The sequence below is a fragment of the Zingiber officinale genome, chromosome 1A (assembly GCF_018446385.1).
Source record: "Zingiber officinale cultivar Zhangliang chromosome 1A, Zo_v1.1, whole genome shotgun sequence".
NCBI lineage: Eukaryota > Viridiplantae > Streptophyta > Magnoliopsida > Zingiberales > Zingiberaceae > Zingiber > Zingiber officinale.
The window spans coordinates 137,337,472-137,360,903 of NC_055987.1; the positions used below are offsets into that span (position 1 = coordinate 137,337,472).

The 23,432-nt window shown below is 42.2% G+C and overlaps 1 protein-coding gene across 1 annotated transcript; it reads right to left on the reverse strand.

Annotated features, from left to right (window-relative positions):
• Positions 1-19,283: 19,283 nt before the first annotated feature.
• Positions 19,284-20,327, reverse strand: LOC122010212 (cysteine-rich repeat secretory protein 38-like). Its single transcript, XM_042566675.1, has one exon. The coding sequence runs from the start codon at positions 20,128-20,130 to the stop codon at positions 19,375-19,377; it is 756 nt and encodes a 251-aa protein (XP_042422609.1). The 5' UTR covers positions 20,131-20,327; the 3' UTR covers positions 19,284-19,374.
• Between the last annotated feature and the right edge of the window lie 3,105 nt (positions 20,328-23,432).

The following is a 23,432-nucleotide window of genomic DNA, read 5'->3' on the forward strand; positions in this document are numbered from 1 at the left end:
CTCCAAGTAAGAAATTCTATGCCTACTCTATTTCTTTTATGTATGATAAGGAATGCTTTTGTCTAAGTATGCATGAATGTAAGTAAGAATGGTAATAATCTTGTGCTAGCCTTGTTGTCATTCATGAAGATAAGCATGGCTAGAAGACGCAATAACAGAGTCGATGAGACAGTACCCCCACCTGATCTGATGCATGTAGTTACTGAACTCCAGCGTCATGTTACAGAACAGCAGCAAGTGATTAATGCTCTAATGAATCAGCAAGGAAACCCTACCACCCCATCAGTGAACCAGAATAAGATGGCAGTCGTGCCTACAACTACACTAGTACCACCGATAGGCCCTACCCCAGTAATTCGACAAGAGGCTTACATAATCCAGTGGCAGAGGTTGAAGCCGGAAAATTTCTCTGGTACTTGTGAACCATGGGATGCCCAGGCCTGGTTCAAGACTGTGGAAAGTATAGTAGAGCTACCAGACTGGCCCGAATATGAAAAGGTCAAGTGTGCATCGTTCTGCCTTTCTGGAGATGCCAGAATGTGGTGGGACAGGGGTTAAAGCAAAGAGGCTACTAAACCAAATGAGGTGGACGGACTTTGAATTTGAATTTTTTGAAGAATTCTTCCATATGCGGGTAACAAACAAGCATTACGACGAGTTCACCGAGTTCCGGCAAGGTGACCTATCAGTTAATAAAACTGTGAAAAGATTCAACCGACTCGTGCGCCTATGCCCAGAGTTGGTCAGTACAGAAAGAGAAAGGGTCAGACTTATGCTGAAGATGCTCCGACCCGAAATAGCTCTGAATATGGTCGGCGGGGTTAATGGACCGCAGACCGCAGAAGAGCTGTTCAGCAGTGCCCTGATCACCGAGCACTACTTGAACCATATTAATCAATAAAAGAAGGCGCTGAGCGAGGGCAAGAGTCAAGCCCAGTCAGGAGGATAGAAACCTCAAAGTACCAAAGCTAGCTGGAAAGGAAATCACAATGGTAAGAGAAAGCAATGGAACAACTCTAAGGGCGGTCCAGCAAACAAACAACTCATGTACCCTCAGTGTACTACATGTGGAAAGAAGCATCCCGAGGTGTGCCACAAGGGCATAAATAGGTGCTTCAACTGTAGACTGGAGGGGCATAGAGCCAGAGACTGCCCTACCCAGGTTCAGACACCTCCTCAGCAGTATATCCAGAACAGGGGTGCTCCCCCACAATTACACCAGATGCAAGCTGCAATAGAAGGTACTCAGATAAGTCAAGGGAGATTGGAAGCTCCGCCAGTTATGACAAATGCCAGGGTTTTTTCTCTCACCAAGGAAGACGTGGCGAATACTTCTACGGTTGTCACAGGTCAGATATTTATTTTTATCAGCATGCTACTGTATTATTTGGACGCACTCGTTCGTCTCTATGCCTTTCACAAAGAAGAAAGACATGCCACCACAAACTTTAGATTACAAGTTCTTAACGACCCTGCCCTCGGGAGAAGTGATGTCATCTACTTATATGCTGCGAGCCGCACCCATCAGAATCGTAGACAGAGAACTCTATTGTGATCTAATAGTGCTCGACATGCGGGATTATGATCTTATATTGGGCATGGATTTCCTGAGCAAGTACGACGCTTCGATCGAGTGCCGTAAAAGAAAAGTGGTCTTCCGGCCAGAGGCAGAACCGATGTTTGAATTTATTGGAGAGCCAAGGAAAGGAACTAAGAAATTCTTATCAGCCTTAAGGGCACAAAAGATGTTAGACAGCGGATGCACTGGGTTTCTAGCACATATGGTCGATACAAGTCAAGCAGAGGACCAGAAGCTAGAAGATGTCAGAGTTGTATGCAACTACCCAGAGGTATTCCCCGATGAACTACTAGGTTTAGCCCCTGATTGAGAAATTGAATTTGAGATCGAATTGATTCCTGGTACGAAACCGATCTCTAAAGCACCTTACCGTATGGCGCCGACTGAATTGAAGGAACTTCAGGGACAGCTACAGGAGTTACTCGACAAGAGACTTATTCGCCCTAGTCACTCTTCATGGGGAGCTCCAGTACTATTTGTAAAGAAGAAAGATGGGTCTATGCGAATGCGCATAGACTACCGAGCGCTATATAAGGTTACGATCAAAAATAGGTACCCTCTACCACGGATTGATGACCTGTTTGACTAGTTAAAAGGTGCCACCATCTTCTCTAAGATCGACCTGAGGTCTGGCTATCATCAAGTAAAAGTGAAACAGGATGATATATCAAAGACGACTTTCCGAACAAGATACGGACACTATGAGTTCGTAGTTATGCCTTTCGGAATGACGAATGCTCCTGCGATGTTTATGGACCTGATGAATCGGCCTTCCTCAACAAATTTGTGATCGTCTTCATCGACGATATCCTCATCTATTCGAGAACCCAAATAGAGCATGCTGAACACCTAAACATTGTATTACAGATTCTTCAGGAAAGGCAGCTGTATGTGAAATTCTCCAAATGCGAGTTCTGGCTCGATCGAGTATCATTTTTGGGTCATATTATCTCCAAGGATGGAGTAATGGTAGACCCAATAAAGATTGAAGCTGTGAGTAACTGGAACAAGCCCAAGAATGCCAATGAAATCAGAAGTTTTCTCGGGCTAGCAGGCTATTACAGGAAGTTTGTAGAGGACTTCTCTAGAATTACAGCCCCTATGACAGTTCTCACCAGGAAGAACAAGAAGCATGAATGGACAGATGATTGCGAGAAGAGTTTCATAGAATTGAAAAGGAGACTGACCAGTGCTCCAATCCTCACTCTTCCGGAAAGTAACAAAAGTTTCGATATGTACAACGACGCTTCCAGGTTAGGACTCGGAGCTGTACTCATGCAGAACGGCAAGGTCATTGTCTATGCCTCTAGGCAACTCAAAGAACATGAAAGAAATTATCCCACTCACGATCTAGAGTTAGCAGATGTGGTCTTTGCTCTCAAAATATGAAGGCATTATCTATATGGAGCTCAGTGTAAGATTTATACAGATCACCAGAGTTTGAAATACTTCTTCACACAGAAAGACCTAAACATGAGACAACGCAGATGACTCGAGTTAGTCAAGGACTATGACTGCGAGATCTTCTACCATCTGGGAAAAGCGAACAAAGTGGTCGATGCACTCAGCAGGAAGTCTTGTGCCACCTTGATGTCGCTATCGGTATTGTCCAAGGCCCTAGAAAGGGAAATTATGTGTTACGGGGTTGAAATCATTTCCGGACAGTTTTCTACCACGATGATAGCACCGACGCTGTTCGACGATATATTAGAAATGCAAGCTCGTGACCCAAGCATTTAAAGGATCAAGCAAGAGGTCCTAGAAGAAAAGAATGATGGATTTCGTATCGCTGACAGTGGAATACTATACCTCAGAGATCGCTTATGTATTCCCGACAATCCAGAGTTACGAAAGAAGATATTGGAGGAGGCTCATGGAACACCTTATGCGATGCATCCTGGATCCACCAAGATGTACCAAGACCTGAAAGGGAAGTTCTGGTGGTTCGGTTTGAAAAGAGATGTGGCTCGATATGTCAGTACCTACCTGACCTGCCAGAGGGTTAAAGCAGAACACCAGAGACCTGGAGGAGTACTGTAGCCAATTCAAATTTCAGAATGGAAATGGGAAGATATTTCTATGGATTTTATCTCAGGACTACCCAAAACGACGAATGGATATGATGTTATATGGGTAATCGTGGACAGATTGACAAAGTCTGCCCACTTCTTAGCAATCAAAATGACTTACTCAACTGAGCAACTGGCTCAATTATATACTAAGGAAATTATCAGATTACATGGGATTCCTAAGACTATCATTTCTGATAGAGATGGTCGCTTTATTTCACATTTCTGGGAATGTGTTCAGAAGGCCCTTGGCACGAAGCTGTTATTCAGTACTGCCTTCCATCCTTAGACCGACGAACAAACAGAAAGGGTGAGCCAAGTGCTGGAAGATATGTTACGAGCTTGCGCCTTAGATTTTAAAGAGAGCTAGTGTCGATATATATGCTTAGCGGAATTCGCCTACAATAATAACTACCAAGCTACTATTGGAATGGCGCCATACGAGGCTCTATATGGGAGGAGATGTAGGTCTCCTATATGCTGGTACGAAGGTGGTGAAAAGAAGATGGGATTCCAAACAGATTTCATTGACGACACCACCCGAGCTATATAGAACATCCGCCAAAGAATAGAAATTGCTCAGAGCCGGCAAAAGAACTATGCGGATAGGCGGCGTAGGCCGTTGGAATTCAGTGTTGGGGATTTGGTATTTCTCAAAATAGCTCCTATAAAAGGAGTGATGAGATTCGGAAAGAAGGGTAAGCTAAGTCCGCACTATGTGGGACCGTATCAGATCCTGAAAAGAGTCGGCAAGGTAGCGTACGAGCTAGAACTGCCTCAGGAGATGTCGGCTATCCACAACGTGTTCCATGTTTCAATGCTCAAGAAATGTATCCCCAGTACAGACCAAGTGATCGAGCCACAGACAGTGCAAGTTCAAGAGGACTTGAGTTATGAAAGTCGACCTATTCAGATAATAGATCGAGAAGTCAAAGACTAAGGAACAAAGAGGTGCCCTTAGTAAAGGTCCTGTGACAAAGTCAACGGTTCGAAGAAGCCACCTGGGAACGCGAGGATGATATGAAACGAAAATACCCAAAGCTAATCTAAGTTCAATGCTCAAGAAATGTATCCCCAGTACAGACCAAGTGATCGAGCCACAGACAGTGCAAGTTCAAGAGGACTTGAGTTATGAAAGTCGACCTATTCAGATACTAGATCGAGAAGTCAAAAGACTAAGGAACAAAGAGGTGCCCTTAGTAAAGGTCCTGTGACAAAGTCAACGGTTCGAAGAAGCCACCTGGGAACGCGAGGATGATATGAAACGAAAATACCCAAAGCTAATCTAAGTTCGAGGATGAACTTTTTATGAGGTATGGGGGATTGTAACACCCATAAAATCTCTAGCAATTTTATATAAATTTTTGCATGATTAGAATGAGTTTTATGTGGGTTCCTTCTTCAAAAAAAGAAAAAAAAAAGAGGAAAAAAATAGGCATGGCCAAGGTTTGAACCTTGAACCTTTTAGTAAATGACAAGCTCTCTGTGATATGGGATAACCAGTAGCCCCAACAGGGGTGCACTGTTAGGAAGGAAAGGGAAATTATAGTTAAAGGTAGGGAGGGTGAAGGGACACCTTTCTCCCTTCACTTAGAAGAAAAAGTTTATTTTCCCTTTTTCCCTTCACTTAGAATGAAAAGTGCACTTTCCCTTTCTCCCTTCATTTAGAGTAAATGAAGTAAGGGAATGAAAATGTTATTTTTCCTTTCTCCCTTCATTTAGAATAAATAGGAGTAAGGGAAAGAAAAGTTATTCTTTTTCTTCTTCCTCCTTCTTCCTCCCTCCACCGAAACTAGCCTCCTTCTCCTCCATTTTCAGAATCAAGCCTAGGATTCCTTCCTAGGAAGTCTTCACAAGAGGAGTCCTTAAGGTCTAAGCCCTCTTACAAAGCAAGATACGCAAGGGGGAGTCCTAGAAGCGGAAGGCCTTCTTTTTTTTTCTCTCCACCAAGGGTATTCTCCTTGTGGTAAACTAAGCGAGAGGATGTAAGTATTCTCCTCACCTGTAGTACAAGTAGTTTTCCTCGTTGTTTTTTTTTATGTTGCTTAAAACCTAGGAACATGCCCTTGTAAGTTTCGGCCAAGAAGAAATAAAAAGGCTTAGGAAAGTTTAAACTCCAACTAGACTTGCTTATGCTTTCTCCCATGATACCTAATATGTTATGTGATGTTATTAAGATGCTATTCATGGTTGATGTTGCTTAAAACCTAGGATCATGCCCTTGTAAGTTTCGGCCAAGAAGAAATAAAAAGGCTTAGGAGAGTTTAAACTCCAACTAGACTTGCTTATGTTTTCTCCCATGATACCTAATATGCTATGTGATGTTATTAAGATGATATTCATGGTTGATGTTGCTTAAAACCTAGGATCATGCCCTTGTAAGTTTCGGCCAAGAAGAAATAAAAAGGCTTAGGAAAGTTTAAACTCCAACTAGACTTGCTCATGCTTGCTCCCATGATACTTAATATGTTATGTAAAGTTCTTGTTGCATACAAACTAGGGTATGCTCTTGTAAGTTTCGGCCAAGTTTAAGAAACTAGGGTTAAGGGAAAATCCGAAGCCCATTTATGTTTGCTAAAGGTCTCCCATGTTATGCTATGTATTATGTGATGCTAGTTTGATGTTCCATGCTTAATGTGGCTTAAAACCTAGTACTATTCCCTTGTAAGTTTTGGCCAAGAGAATTACTAGAGCTAGAAGAGAACAAATACTCCAAACATGTTTACTAATGGTTCCCTATGATATGCTATGTGTTGGGTGAATCTTACGTCACCATGTTATGCTTATGCAAGACTTATGTATGAAAAATTACTTAAGAGATGCTTCCCTATAAATTGGGACTAAGAGCACTCTTTATGTTATGACAAGGAACATGATATGCTATTTTACTTTTGTATGGCTTGTACCGGACCATAGCAAGATCCAGGGGATGGGCTACTACGTCGCCCCTAGATCGAAGCACGAGCCTAGTTCCCGAGTAGGTTCGAGATTAGGTACCTCGGATTTATTTAGGGATGCACACAAATCATGTACATGGTACAATATCGGGCTCTCATGTTGAGATTTATGTTTAAGTATTTATATAATATATGTTTTCAAAAGAACATCTTGCATATATTATTTCATGTTATGCGATTATTATGCTTTAAGATGATGTACTCTTGTGATATGCCTATATGTTGTCTAAATGAATAGGTCACTACTCTATGTTTAATTCATGATTTATGGCCTTCGTGAGTAGGAAAGGATCTTACTAAACCTATGTGCTTATAGTTTTATTTTTCCTTGTACTGCAGAAAAGGGTAAAGAATGACTAAACTAAAGGGAGCAGTAGGAGGGGCAAAGATGTGTGTGACAGTGGCATGGTGGAAGAGATCTATTTTGTGTTTCAAGATTTATGTATGTTCTAAGTCTTGCATGTTAACTTGTTCTTTTACTTGATGCTTTTAATGGTTGCTACTTGATGTGAAACTATACTATCTTTTGTTTCCATGAAACCTTGAAATGATTGTTGGGACCGAAAAGTAGCTAGACGGGGGGTGAATAGCTCTTCGCGTGCTCTTCGTCGGCGTTGCTCGTTTCTTCAAGGATGTGCAGCGGAAATACAAGAAACAAACCACACAACGCTAACAAGGTTGGTTTACTTGGTATTCACTTCACAAGAGGTGACTAGTCCAAGGATCCACACCTACTCACACACCCTCCACTAATAAAATCCTCCTTTTCGGTAACTACCGAAGGCGGAGAAGCCCTACAAGTTCACACTACAAGAAGAAGGGGAAAGGATACAAAATACAAGCACAAAGCTTACAATGAGTACAAGAAAACCCTAACCCTAGCTTTCTTCCTCTTGAAATAGATCCGCCTCTTGATTTGGAAGAACCTCCAAGAACTTCAAGAACTGGCGTGGAGAGCTCTGTGGAGTCGCTGGTGAAGATCTGAGCTTTGTCGTGGAAGCAATGAAGTGATTTGAAATGAATTGGTGAAGTTCTACAGCAGCCATCGCACGCCTGCAGCTCAAATACGACGCAACAGTCGGATCCCGATCGATTCGAAAGCTCCCAATCGATCGGGGAGGCTTTGGATCGATCCACGGATCGATCCAGAGCGCCTCTGTGCTCTGGAAAAACGCCAGGATCGATCCACAGATCGATCCAGCGCTTATCGCGCGAAGCAGCAGCGTCCCAATCGATCCACTGATCTATTGGGACCTCTGGATCGATCCACTGATCAATCCAGAGGCTTTCTGTGCGCTGGGAAAAGCCTGGATCGATCCACTGATCGATCCAGAGGCTTTCTGTTTGCTGTGAAAAGCCTGGATCGATCCACTAATCGATCCAGCTCCTGGTTTTTGCCTAAAACTAAGTCCCAAGCCTCTCAAACCAACATCCGGTCAACCTTGACTTGTTGGTACATCATACCTAGCATCTGGTCACTCCCTTGACCTGCCAGGACTCCCCACCAGGTGTCCGGTCAATCCCTTTGACCCACTTGGACTTTTCTCTTCGTGCCAAGTATCCAGTCACTCCCTTGACTTACTTGGACTTTTCTCTTTGTGCCAAATATCCGATCACTCCCTTGACCTACTTGGACTTCCCGACACCAGATGTCTGATCATCCTTGATCCATCTGGATTTTCCCTTACCTGGCTTCACTCACTAGGGCTTTCACTAGCTTCACTCACTAGGATTTTCTATCTGCCTAGCTTCACTCACTAGGGCTTTTACCTAGCTTCACTCACTAGGATTTTCCATCTGCCTAGCTTCACTCACTAGGGCTTTTACCTAGCTTCACTCACTAGGATTTTCCATCTGCCTAGCTTCACTCACTAGGGCTTTTACCTAGCTTCACTCACTAGGATTTTCCATCTGCCTAGCTTCACTCACTAGGACTTTAACTTAGCTTCACTCACTAGGATTTTCCATCTGTCTAGCTTCACTCACTAGGACTTTCACCTAGCTTCACTCACTAGGGTTTTCCATCTGCCTAACCTTCCAGTTAGGACTTCCCAGTCAGGTATCCGGTCAACCTTGACCTATTTGACTCTTCTTCAATCAACCTTGCATTGTCAAACATCGAAACCCAAACCAAGACTCAAGTTTGGTCAACCATGGTCAACCTTGACCTGAGGGATGTTGCACCAACAATCTCCCCCTTTTTGATGTTTGACAATACCAACACTATCACTTACAATACCACATGTAAGTTAGGTTAATCCCATAGCCTAAACCTTCTTCATGCCACTAGGTAATGAATACATAAGTTAAGCCCTTCATTCTCCCCCTAAGAGGGCAAACTCCCTCTAGGTAATGAAAGTCTAACTTACTCCCTTTCATTCTCCCCCTATTGGCGCACATCAAACTATGCCCCATTTTTGGGCACACATCAACAAATTCACTTGTTGAAAACTCTCCCCCTGAAGAGTTGTTCATCGTTGTTCACAACTTCACTCGTTGTGATCAACACGATAATGAAGATCTCATACCCTTCATTATCCTTAACCCTACATTCTCCTCCAAGGTAGGCAAATGCCCATCCTTGAGCATTATCCACTTGAAACCACTTGAACAATGAGGATATCCACTCCCATTAAGTTCAAACGCTCAACCTTGAGCACGTTCTTAACGGAAGGTTAACCACCTTCCAAGGTGCATGAAAAATAATTTTCATGTCTTTAAAGAGTTCCTCCCCCTAAAGACATGGTGGTAACTTCTGTCATTGCACCAACAATGACTTGGAATCCCTAAAACTTTAGGAACCCAATTTTAGAAGTTTTGAGGTTCAAATATTCAAAATTTGAAACAAACCTCAACCTAAACTTCAACTTAGCCTTCCTTAACCAATCCATCCTTGTTTTCCACACGAAAACACCCGTTTTATGTATACAAATGTATTTTCAGGGGTTTGGAATGGTTACCTAGACTAAAATAGGTTCAAAATATGAAAATAAGCTTTCCCAGCCAAAATCAGCATCTTCGATCGATTGGAGTTGGGTTCCAATCGATTGAACCCTGCTGAATCGATCCACTGATCGATTCAGTCTTCTTGGATCGATTGGCTGATTGATCCAGCGAGCTTTTGCTCGCAAGAAATGCCTTCTCAATCGATCGGCTGATCATTGAGGCACTCCAATCGATCCACTGATCGATTGAAGGCCTGAACTTGCTGAAATTCAATTTCAGCCAATTTCAGAAACCCCTAGAAAATTCTACAAAATTCCAAAAATCGTAAAAATTTGTGTAGACATTATTTAGGGTATAATTTATCATGGAAAAATAGTTTTCTATGAAAATACATCATATTTTCAAAGATTGACACAAACTTGAAACTTGCAAAAACTTTAGTGTTTTTTTCAAGTTTGTGTCTAACTATTCAATGGTGATTACTATCAAAAGATAGCTTTCACCAAGGTTTTCCAAAATTATTTTTAAAACCATTTTCAAAACCAATATCCCATCATGTTCCTTGGGCTTAATGTACATGACTTGTACATTAGCTTTCCCAATGATGGGAAAACACATAACTATGTGTTTTGATGAACTTAAAACTCAAAAGAATGCACTAAATCAACATCTTGAGTTTTGTTCATCATCCTAACATCTCACTTGTATCTAATATGTACTAAAACACATACAAGTCACCTTATAGGTCTTTGTGAGATGTAAACTTTGGTTTTGCCCTAATTTAGGGATCATGCATATCTATCTAGGCATTTTGAGTGATGAACATCCACCAAGGATGTTACTTGTTGATGATCAATTGTTGGTACCACTTGTTGGTAACCAAATGTTGATAAAAGCCTTTTATCCTTAATTTTAGGGAAATAAAGCGATGCATGATGATGTTATGGCATACATCAAAAAGAAACATCTTTCAAAAGAAAGATTCCTGTAGCTACATGATGTATGTATGACATGACATGGTATTTTTGTATTTTTCATAATAAATCATGAATACAAAATACAAAACTAAATATGATGTCATGGCATATAATGGGCAAACAATCATGGCAAGGTTTAGCATTAATAAGATACCTAGATTACCTATCTAAGTATCCTAAAACCTATCTAAGTGCCAAAGCCTAACTTGGCATTTCTAATTCTCTTGATTAATTTATGCCAATTGAAATTAAGCATATTCCTCAAGTGTTGGCATATTTCATATTTCCACAAGAGTAGCACTTCAAATTAAGGCTTAAATTGCCTTTAATTTTCTAAGAACATACCAAAATCTCAACTTGGTAGTTCTTATGATTTCCCAATATGTGCCATTTTAAAAAAAAGATCAATACTTCTCAAATTTTGGCACATTATATTCTTTCAACAAGTAAATGATAAATTTATTTCATTTTCAAAGGTTAATAATAACCTTGAAAATGCTCCTTGAGTGTCAATTTCTTCAAAGTTGGGTTAACTACCCTTCTTCTTAGAGTTGACACTCTCTAACCCTTCTATGGGGTAGAGAAGATGCTCCTAGGAACCCAAAACCTATTTGTGCTCCTTGGATGCTCTAGGTATTCACTAGGGATAACTTCCCTAGATACCTTCCTAGTGACCTTGTTTGGCTTCTTAGAAGCCTTGGTCACTTTTTCTAGGTCAACTCTAGGGATAGCCTCCCTTGTGACCTTGTTAGTGACTTTCTTAGACTTCTTAGAAGTCTTAGTCACATTTGTTGTTGCAAAGATACTTCTAGGGATGACTTCCCTTATATCCTTGACTTGACTTCTAGACTTAGGGTTGGTTCCATAGCTCTATGGAACCCTATGGTAAGTAGGTACATCCTTTTTGATTTTAGGTTTGTATCCCAAACCTCTATGGCCCTTGGATGACCCTTGTTGTCCTAAACCTAGATTTTGCTCATTTTGCCCTTTAAGGATATTTTCCATCCTTTTTAGGGTCTTTTCTAGTTTGTCAAGTCTTGTCCTCAAGACTTGATTTTCCATCACTAAGTCCTTAGTTTTTGGTTTTCCATTAAATCCATGAGCATTTTTATTTCTAGGCTTATAGTTATTGACCTTAGTGTTCTTGCCTAGTTTTTTATCTACATTTCTAGCCCTAGGTTGAGAGGTTTTAGCATGATAAGCTACATGATTTTCTTTAATTTTATCATGCCTCCTATTTTCATGGTAAATAGCATTAAAATGATATAAACTTGAATTAGCATGCTTTCTACCATTATGCAAGGGAATAGGCTCAATGAAAGTTACCTTTCTTTTTACCTTAGAGGCTCCCCCTTGAATTGAGCTTCCTCCTTGAGCCTTGACCATCTTCTTCCCCTTGGGACATTGACTTCGGTAATGCCCCTTTTGATTGCAAGAAAAGCATATAATATGTTCCTTGCTCTTCTTTGTATTTGGGATGGTCTCCTTGGGCTTCACCTTGCCCTTTTGTGCCACTTGGCCCTTCTTCTTGGCCAATTTAGGGCATTTACTTTTGTAATGCCCATGTTCCCTACATTCAAAGCATATGATATGATTTTTATCATTAATTGAAATGTTTATACCTTTGCTTGTAGGGGTGGCATCTTCTCCTTTTGATCCGGAGGTAGAAGCTTTCTCTTGATCCGAAGATATTCCTCCATTCGATTTTGCTTGACTTGCGGAGGTAGAAGCTTCTTCATCCTCTTCTTCTCTTGATCCGGATGTGGAGGATCCTTTTTGCTCTTGATCCGGTGTCAATGAAGATTGCTCCCCCTCAATCCTAGAGGTGGAGGCTTCATCATCTTGTACATGGAACAAGGAGTATGCTCCCTCCTTGTTCTCTTCATTGCACTCCCTTGAAGATGAAGCTCTTTCTTGGACTTCTTCTTCGGAGATTGAGCATCTCTCAACCTCGGAGTCCTCCTCTTGGTCTTGCTCCAAAGAGTCACCCTCTCTGGATTCTTCTTGCTCTTGTACAGTGGAGGGGATCTCTTCATGAAGCTTGGCCAATTTACTCCATAATTCCTTTGCATCTTCAAATTCTCCAATTTTGCAAAGGATGGTGCTTGGCAATAGATTGACTAAAAGCTTGGTCACTTTGTCATTGGCCTCGCACCTTTGGACTTGCTATTGGCTCCACTTGCTCCTCTTGAGAACTTTGCCCTTTGAGTTTGTTGGAGTCTTGAAGACTTCCATAAGAGCAAACCATTGCTCTATCTCCATCATAAGATAATTTTCAATTCTTGATTTCCAAGAATCGAAGCTCGTGGAAGTGTATGGTGGAGCCACCCTTGTGTCGAATCCGAGCCCATCTTGGAATCCCATTGTAGAAGTTGAGCTTTTGAGTTTCTTTGACTTTGACACTTTTGCTTCAACTTCTTCACCCTCTAGCTCTTCTTGTTATGCTTGACCCTTCCGGCGATGATTCCGGTGAAAAGCGGCCTCGCTCTGATACCACTTGTTGGGACCGAAAAGTAGCTAGAGGGGGGGTGAATAGCTCTTCGCGTGCTCTTCGTCGGCGTTGCTCGTTTCTTCAAGGATGTACAGCGGAAATATAAGAAATAAACCACACAACGCTAACAAGGTTGGTTTACTTGGTATCCACCTCACAAGAGGTGACTAGTCCAAGGATCCACACCTACTCACACACCCTCCACTAATAAAATCCTCCTTTTCAGTAACTACCGAAGGCAGAGAAGCCCTACAAGTTCACACTACAAGAAGAAGGGGAAAGGATACAAAATACAAGCACAAAGCTTACAATGAGTACAAGAAAACCCTAACCCTAGCTTTCTTCCTCTTGCAATAGATCCGCCTCTTGACTTGGAAGAACTTCAAGAACTGGCGTGGAGAGCTCTGTGGAGTCGCTGGTGAAGATCTGAGCTTTGTCGTGGAAGCAATGAAGTGATCTGAAATGAATCGGTGAAGTTCTACCGCAGCCATCGCACGCCTGCAGCTCAAATACGACGCAACGGTCGGATCCCGATCGATTCGAAAGCTCCCAATCGATCGGGGAGGCTTTGGATCGATCCACGGATCGATCCAGAGCTGGAAAAACGCCTGGATCAATCCACAGATCGATCCATCGCTTATCGCGCGAAGCAGCAGCGTCCCAATCGATCCATTGATCGATTGGGACCTCTGGATCGATCCACTGATCGAACCAGAGGCTTTCTGTGCGCTGGGAAAAACCTGGATCGATCCAGAGGCTTTATGTTTGCTGTGAAAAGCCTGGATCGATCCACTGATCGATCTAGCTCTTGGTTTTTGCCCAAAACCAAGTCCCAAGCCTCTCAAACCAACATCCGGTCAACCTTGACTTGTTGGTACATCATACCTAGCATCTGGTCACTCCCTTGACCTGCCAGGACTCCCCACCAGGTGTCCGGTCAATCCCTTTGACCCACTTGGACTTTTCTCTTTGTGCCAAGTATCCGGTCACTCCCTTGACTTACTTGGACTTTTCTCTTTGTGCCAAGTATCCGGTCACTCTCTTGACCTACTTGGACTTCCCGACACCAGATGTCTGATCATCCTTGATCCATCTGGATTTTCCCTTGCCTGGCTTCACTCACCAGGGCTTTTACCTAGCTTCACTCACTAGGATTTTCCATCTGCCTAGCTTCACTCATTAGGGCTTTTACCTAGCTTCACTCACTAGGATTTTCCATCTGCCTAGCTTCACTCACTAGGGCTTTTACCTAGCTTCACTCACTAGGATTTTCCATCTGCCTAGCTTCACTCACTAGGACTTTCACTTAGCTTCACTCACTAGGATTTTCCATCTGCCTAACTTCACTCACTAGGACTTTCACCTAGCTTCACTCACTAGGGTTTTCCATCTGCCTAACCTTCCAGTTAGAACTTCCCAGTCAGGTATCCGATCAACCTTGACCTACTTGACTCTTCTTCAATCAACCTTGCATTGTCAAACATCGAAACCCAAACCAAGACTCAAGCTTGGTCAACCATGGTCAACCTTGACCTGAGGGATGTTGCACCAACAATGATAAGCACTTGTTTTAGTTAAAGAATTGCTAAGAACCTCCTTATTATGCTTGAAGTGTTAAGTGATGGACGACTAGGTACTTAGTTTATGCTTCGAACCCCATATTAATGTTCATACTGGTGTTTAGACTCCTATACTTCTATCAGGTTAGTTATCATGAGCTTTCTTTAAAGAAGTACCAAGTACCCCTTTTGAGAACAATATATATGCTTAGTAGTTCATCCTCTCTTTATTAGTACGCTTTATGCTCTAGTTTTAAACAATAATGTATCATGTTTTAAGAAATAGATACCAAACCAAGTTATATGCAAGAATGCTAAGCATGCTCACATGTGTTACATGTTTACATGCTTTAAGAGATTTACATGTTTAAATGTTTGTTTCTCCATGTTTAAATTTAAATTCTTCCGTTGCAACCATTGAATATGCATGTATGTATGTTCGCATAGCACCGCCCTTCCTACCCAGTTATAAGTAGGAGGAGGGCGGGCGTTACATCTTTCGGCTTGTCCATGGATCCCTGGAAGAAGCTGATTCCGAGGTCCTATCGACCGGAATCACCGGAAGTCGTTCCGGTGGAAGATTTGCTATGCCAACCGCTTCACCACTAGCCGTCTAGATGGCTACCCCTTCGCTCCCTTGAGCAGGCACTCACGTGCTCTCTTCGAGTGGATCTTCTTGCGAGCCGGCAGGATGTAAGCCTCGGCTCTCGAGTTCAGCTATGGCCGCAACATTGATCTCTACGTCTGTGAGTTTGGATTTACCAGCCAGATGTTCGCGCAACATAACTCGAGCTGCAAAAGAAAGAGAGAAATCATTTAAATTCAAATGTTAGACTGAGAAAGAGTATACCTAGGCTGAATGGAAGCTTTATGCGGATCGGACTCAGGCCAAACACGTAGAGGACACCCTCCAATAGCAACTTGTGAATGTGATACTTCTATCCAGCCAAGCTTGAGGCTGCTTGGAGATAGTTGGCTCGGCCTTTGTACTTACTGAGCGATGGCGGATTCGCAACCTCTAGCTTCCAGCCGGTTAAAAAATCTGGCTGCACAGGAAAACTTTAGCAAGACACCCTCACATTTGTAAATATTTGTAGGATAGTTGTCTTCCATTCCACAACTTATAAGGACTCTTATTTATTTTCTTTCGGGATACTTTATTTAAGAGATAATTAGCTATTAATAAAGTTTCCCCCATATGAACTATGGCAGTCCAGAGTTTAATAGAAGAGCATTCATTATGCTATTTAGAGTTGGATTCTTAACCTATGATGTCCGAGGTTGCCAAGTTTCCCATGAACAACTTCTCTCCATCTTTGATTTCTTCAAAGTTGTGGAGTAGCTCCTTGTTGTAGAAAATATGTCTAGTGGCTCCAGTATTGATCCATTATTGCTATAGGTTTGAATTCACCAGGTTCAGTTCAGAGACCACGACACAGAGGTCATCCATTTCTGATCTCTCGTTTAGGTTGTCTCTTGCTTCTTTTTCAGCATTTTACATTCCAAAGATTTGTGACCCAATCGACCACAGTTGAAGCACTTCCTAAAGAATTTCTTGCTTATACCTCCTTTGGGTCCCATCTTGGAAGTCTTGGGATTCTTTCATTTTTAGTTTTGATCGTGCTCAACCATATTGACTTTCATAGTAATGTGAGAGAACAGTTTTATTTCTGAACTCTTGTTGTCTTCTTCAATTCAAAGTCTAATAATGAGTTCTTCCGTGTTCATCTCCTTCCGTTTGTACTTCAAGTTGTTCTTGATGTCCTTCCAGTCGAAAGACATTTTCTCAATGATAGTAGTCACTTGAAAAGTTTTACTAAGAACCATACCTTCCGAGTGGATCTCGTGCAAGATCACTTGAAGCTCCTGGACTTGGCTGATCACCATCTTTGAGTCAACCATCTTATAGTCTAGGAATTAACCGATAATAAATTTCTTGGCCCCTGTATCCTTCATCGTATACTTCTTGTCCAAGGACTTCCATAACTCCTTAGTCATTCTCTTCGTACTATACACAATGTTCAACGAGTCGATAAGGCAATTGAGAATGTAGTTTCAGTAAAGGAATTCAAAATATGTCTATGTCTCCACTGCACTAATAGTGTGAACATCAACATCCTCAACATGCTTAGGAGGGTCCTCGGTCAAGAACGGGGCCAAACTGAACATGGTCAAGTAGAAGAACATCTTCTGTTGTCACCTCTTGAAGTTCAACCCAGTGAACATCTCAATAGAACAGATTATGTTTTAAAATTATTGGATAATCTAGCAGGAGATAGAGGAGTAGTAGTCCAAATTGAAATTACAAATAAAATCAGACTTATTTGTTGAATTGACTTGAGCTGATAACTCAGGATGTCAAGCAGAGAAGGAAAAGCTATTTGGGATAACTGAGTTGGTTGAGAACTGGGTTGTCTTGTATGCTAGAGTGTAGAGTCTAAGTGCAAACTTCCGAGTACAGAGTCCAAGTGCACACTCCCAAATACAGAGTCCAAGTACAGACTCATGAGTACAAACTCCCAAGTATAGAATCCCGACTGGAGGCTCCTGACTTGAGAATCCCGACTGGAGAGTCCTGATTGAAGAGTCCCGACTGGAGGCTCCTGACTTGAGGCTCCCGACTTGAGAACCCCGACTTGAGAGTCCCCACTGTAGACTCCAAACTTGAGAGTCCCAATTGGAGAGTCTTAAGTGTAGAAAAGAAGATGTCGAGGCCTACTTTCAAGTTCTTTTCTTAAAACAGATTTGTCCTCCTCCGGCTGTGCTTTGAGGTTATGATGGACGTATGTTCGCAGGATACAATGATAAAACCACGTACATAATCAAGAAGTGGTTGTTTGTGGTGAATTAAGAAAATACCCTATTGCTATCACGAGCAAATCATCGAGCGAAAATGCTCAGCGGAGAAAGGATTTGGGGGAACAAAGGTGGAAAAAAATCTTTGCCATTAACTCTATCTCTCTTGCTCTTAGCCATAACTTCCTTATGTAGGAGTATAGATCCTTATAGTATTCAATAGCCAAATTAAAATCATTTACTATCTATTAATTTGTCCAGCTCAAATGGCTAAAGGTTACATATGTTTATTAATCATCAATTAATGTATCTGTTATATTTAAGCAATAAGTAAAATATTCAAGTGGTAAAATGTTAGTTAATTCACTTGGATAAATTTTACTTCAACTGGTCCGACATTTGATGTGTGTAGGTCGTGTGTGCACACAAATCAACTTAGTTCAATATAATTTAGACTATAAATTTATACCTCCTGAGCATCTACATATGAGAGAGAGTATCTCTCCATATATTTATTCATATTATTAATATATATGTAATACTATAAATCAATTATAATATCTTGTAACTTCTAATATGAAATTAAAATCATACCCATAGAAGTTTCCTTCCTCCTTTTCCGTTACATATACTCAACATGGATATCTTTGATCTGGACGCGTGGAGGAAGACTAACATTAGTCAGTCTTACTACCATTGGCTGCAAAAGGTTTCATTCAATTAAAGCTGCACTTTGTCCCCCAATTATATTTGATATATGATTTTGTTCATTCTTGATTCTCAGAATCTGGAATCAGAGTTGAGCCTGTGGCAATTAGGGACTCTGCCTCCAGGTCTAATAGCCTTCCATGGTCATGTTCATGGCATTGATCCTTACTGGCACATGTTGGGTCCGGGCTACCAAGGAAAACCACTGTAGCAGAAGCACAAAAAGCGGCTGTGATCCATTTCAATGGCAGAGCCCAGCCTTGGCTGGACATTGCATTTCCACGTATCAGGACACTGTGGACCAAGTACCTGGATTTCTGGGCTAGATTTATCAGAGGCTGCAACATTAGAGTGTAACAGAATGTTTGAAAAAGAGCAATTGCAAGGGGAAAGAAACTAATTTTCTTGTGACATTTTCTTTGTCTAGGAAAGATTTTGTTGATTTCTTGGTGCGACTATGCTTCTTGTGTGATAAAACAATTAACATGATGGAAACAAATATAACATTTTCATCAGTATAGCATGTATAATTACCAAACGAAAGCACAATATGAATGGACCAAAAGTATAATTACAAAGATAAGAACTATACTGCTTATTGTTATTATTTTTAAAAAGAAAAACAAAAACCAATGCATAACATACAAGACAAAATACGAAGAAATCAAAATATGGTGCTTAAAATGAAACAAAGAGCAAACTATAATCAGCAGCTCTTCTCATACATTCTCCTTTGCAAAGCTGGCCTTGACTTGACTTTGCAATACTTTATGAATTAATGAGGAGTGGAAAGTCATGTCATGATCGTGTTCACGGAGCAAGCCTGCTTTGACTAAAACGGTGTCATTCCTCGGTGTACGGGGAGTTCATGTCATGTTGGAATTAATATCTATAAAAATACATTTAGTTTAGAAATATAAAATATTTCACAGATATTTTTAATATCTAGTTGTAATTCAGTAATGATTTTACATATATAGTTATTTGTTAATTAACTAAGGCCACTAATTGTCCGAGTCATGATAAGCCTGGTAAGGTGCCAACATGGTCAATCATATAGTTCAACTAAAGTATAATATTAATTGATTAGGCGGCTATTAAAAAAATATTCGGCAAGAACAAACCACGAAACCGCTACACTAATGCTTAAAAAAAAATAGCACTAAAATCCATTTCCAAGCACAAAACATGATTATGGGAAGGCCTGGAACCATTGGGAAAGATTTCGTTAATTATAATCAAGAAATAATCATTACTGGCTCCACAGAACACCCAACAAGCCAACATCGTTCCTAGGCATCATCTAAGAAAGCGTACAACTCGTATCGCATGTTACAGCTGCCACCTACTACCCTCGCCCCTCGTTGGCCCCTGCAGCATCTGCGGAGCTTGTTAATGGCAGCCTCCAGACACTTCTTGCAGTCACCGCCAGATATATCTTTCGTGCACTGAGCTAATCCGTACAGGTTCCTCGACTGATCTCCTATCTCCAACTCTTGCTTCGCGAACATCAACGGGGAGATGTAAGCCTTGTTCTTCAGCCGTTCCAACAAGAGCGCCACCTTTCCGTCGAAGACCTTCGGGTCTGAAACGTTCCGCGTGTTGAAAGTGTTACGAGGGTTGAACAAGGGGAAGCTTTGGTCGTAGTCGGCGTCGCCGAAGAATGCGGCGTCGGAGTACCGCACCATGCACTCGTCGTACCAGACGACAGCCTCCTTGTTGCGAGGGCAGAGGTCGCGGATGCGGGCGCCGGCGGTCAGGATGCACGAGGTGCATGCCGAGCTTCGGACGTCGCCGCGGCACAGCGCGAGGCCGTTCACTCGGCCGTCGCCGTGCCCGACGGAGCCGAGCGCGAAGCCGATCGGTGCGGCTTTTGTCGCGAGCAGGGACATCATCTGAGGCAAGTTGTGGCCGAAGGCGTCGTTAGACGTGTAGTTTTTGGAGATGGAGCACTTAGCGTGGAGAGGATCGATGGCAGTGGTCAGAAATGCGTGGAAGAGGAGAGCAGAGCAGAGGAAGTAAAGAGTAGAAGAAGCAGGGGAATGCATACTGTGAAAGGGGAATGAGTTAGGCGAGAGCAGAGCGATGTTCCTACGGACAGGCTCTTATATGAGTTCGTCGTAGTCGTAGTTCCATAGTTTGGGATGGTCAAGCTCGTAATTCTTGACTGGTCAAGTCAACGAGCCTAAGTCAAATACAAGACGTAGAACGGTAGACAATTTCAATTAGGACATACGTTTCATTGATTAGCTAACGATGGGAGGGCAAAATGTCCAATCCAGAGTCGCTCTTATCTGACCACCATGAGAAAACTCCCAGCATGGTGAAAAGAGAAAGGGCCAAGATATTAGTGAATCGAGCCACTTCTTCCAAACAATTTTCCTCCTAGATGTCATCAGTCATAAATGTAATTAGTAGTTTCTGAAACAACTTAAACGATGCATTTGTACTCAGTGAGTAGTTTTGTAGCAAGTAGTGTATTGACGACCTACAAAGTGTTAATTTAAGGCTCAATTTGTCATTAGTCAGTCTATGGTCTTGAATATTTGTGTATACACTAATGAAACTTAGAAATAGTAACTCACCTATATTAATCAAAAAGCTACCTTATCACATGTATATGTCAACAATAAGCATGGCACGTGCTACGACAGAATTATTCAGCCTCCATGCGGCTCATATGGTAAAAAAAAATCATGTTAAACTGTCAATCAAAATGAAGATAGATTAAATTTGACTCCAAGAGAATCTGACTCAGTCCATATGAGATAAAGAGTTTGATTTAAGCTACTCAGTGTACTCATTTCAAAGAATTGAATTTATTTGGAGACAAGACAAGACTTTGGCTTCGGTCACTGGCATCCGTCGCTCTAGAATCTGACATCCTTTCTATCCATTAACATCATATTTTGACATCCTCCATATTTCAGCCTCGAATATCGATATCATCCAGTATCAATCTCAGCCGCTAATTTCGCCCCTGTCTTAACCTCAAATCTTGACATCATCTAAGTCTCAGTCTCAGTCGTTAGCATCACCCTTATCTCAACACTCAAGAGAGATGAGGAACTGAATCTGGATGCTCGTCTGACTCTAAGGTCTACCAGCTCTAGCCTGGGAGCTAGGCCCAAGCAGTGGAAAATTTAGCCTCAGATGTTCAACCGACTCTAGGACCGGAAATGTTTATTCTGGAAGATCTATTTAGGAGAAGTGGTTCGTTCTGACATGTACATCTTGACTTTGGCTATCATCTCACCTTAACTTGGACTGTCACATCATCTTGACTTCGACCCCAACTTCAGAGGTCGTACCTTACTCACCGTATCACAAGTTTCCCTTTCAAGTCTAGTCAAAGAAAGTACAAGTTCAACTGAGTAGACAACCTGTCACAAAGGCTGAATCACTCCTAACTATAGAGTCAAATTGTTAGGCCCGCAATATAATATCGAGCAAGTAATTGTGGTGATGCTGAGTGATCGACAAAAACGATGCCAAGCGAGCAGCAATATGAGAGTAGTGTCAAGCGAGCGGCGATATGTGATTAGTGGTAGGATGGAAGTCATGCCCAAGCGAATGAGTATTGGGAGTCATGCCTGTTTGAATAAGTCGCAGTTGTGGCGAAATTTAGAAGCAGCTAACCGGATGATCGTTGGATGTGAGACTCATGCTCGCTTATAACTCACAACTAGAGCGAGAGTCTGGAATAGCTAACCGAATGGTTGTTGGATGCGAGAGTCATGCTCACTTATAACTCGTAACTGGGTAAAGAGTTTCAGATAGCCGACTGTATGGTTGTTGGATGCAAGAGCAATACTTGCTTATAACTCATAGTTGGGGTGAGAGTCTGAGATATAGATGTAAGGGCAAGCTCACTTATAACTCGACTGGGAGACAAGAGAGTCTAGGACAAGCATGAAAGCATGCTCACTTATAACTCGGCTAAGCGGCTCGAGAGTCTTGAACAGCCGATCGGATGGTCGTTAGACACAAGAGTCATGCTCACTTATAACTCGCAGTTGGAGCAAGTGGCTGGGATATAGGTACTAGAACAAGCTCACTTATAACTCGTAGTTAGGGTGGGAGTCTGGGATATAGGCACGAGGGCAAGCTATCTTATAACTCGGTCAAGCGGCATGAGAGTTTGAGACAAATGCAAGAGCAGACTCGCTTATAGCTCGGCCAAGTGGCACGAGAATCTGGGACAGCCGCAAGAGCAGACTCGTTTATAACTCTGTCGGGTAGCACGAGAGTCTAGGATAGGCGCGAGAGTAGGCTTGCTTATAACTCAGCTGAGTGGCACGAGAGTTTGGGATAGGCGCGAGAGCAGACTCTCTTATAACTCGACCAGTCAGTACGATAGTTTAGGACAAGCGCAATAGCATGCTCATTTATAACTCGACCAATTGGCATGAGAGTTTGGGATAAGAGTGAGAGTAGGTTCGCTTATAACTCGACCGAGCGATATAAGTTTAGGACAAGCGCAAGAGCAAACTCGCTTATAACTCGGCTGATCAAGACGAGAGTCTAGGATAGGCGCGAGAGTAGACTTACTTATAACTTGGTATGGCAGCACGAGAGTCTAGGAAAGATGCGAGAGCAGACTCACTTATGACTCGGTCGAGCTACACAAGAGTCTAGGATAGGTGCGAGAGTAGGCTTGTTTATAACTTGACCGGGTAGCAGGAGAGTTTGGGACAGGTGAGAGAGCAAACTCGCTTATAACTTGGCTGAACGACATGAGAGTCTGAGACAGGTTCCGGAGTAGGCTCGCTTATAACTCGATCGATCGACACGAGTGTCTAGGATAGGCACGAGAGCAGGCTCACTTATAACTCGATCGTGCAGCACAAGAGTCTGGGACAAGCGTGAGAGCAAACTCACTTATAACTTGGTTGGGCGGCATGAGAGTCTGGGATAGGTGTGAGAGCAGATTCGTTTATAACTCGACTGAGGGGCATGAGAGTCTAAGACAGGCGTAAAAGCAGGTTCACTTATAACTCGGTTGGTCAGCACAAAAGACTGGGACAGGTGCAAGAGCAGCCTTGTTTATAACTCGGTTGACTGACACAAGAGACTGAGATAAGTGTGAGAGTTGGCTTGCTTATAACTCGCCCGAGCAACATAAGAGTCTGAGACAAGCACAAGAGAAGGCTCGCTTATAACTCGGTCAGTCGGCACAAGAGTCTGGGACAGGAACGAGATAAAGCTCGCTTATAACTCGGTTGATTGACATGAGCGTCTGGAATTTATCCTTGGAGATTGAAGCCACGCTGTATGATCCGAATGTCTTAGAGTTGGGAGGTACAGTGTATGACCCGAATGCCTTGGAGTTGGGAGCCACGGTGTATGA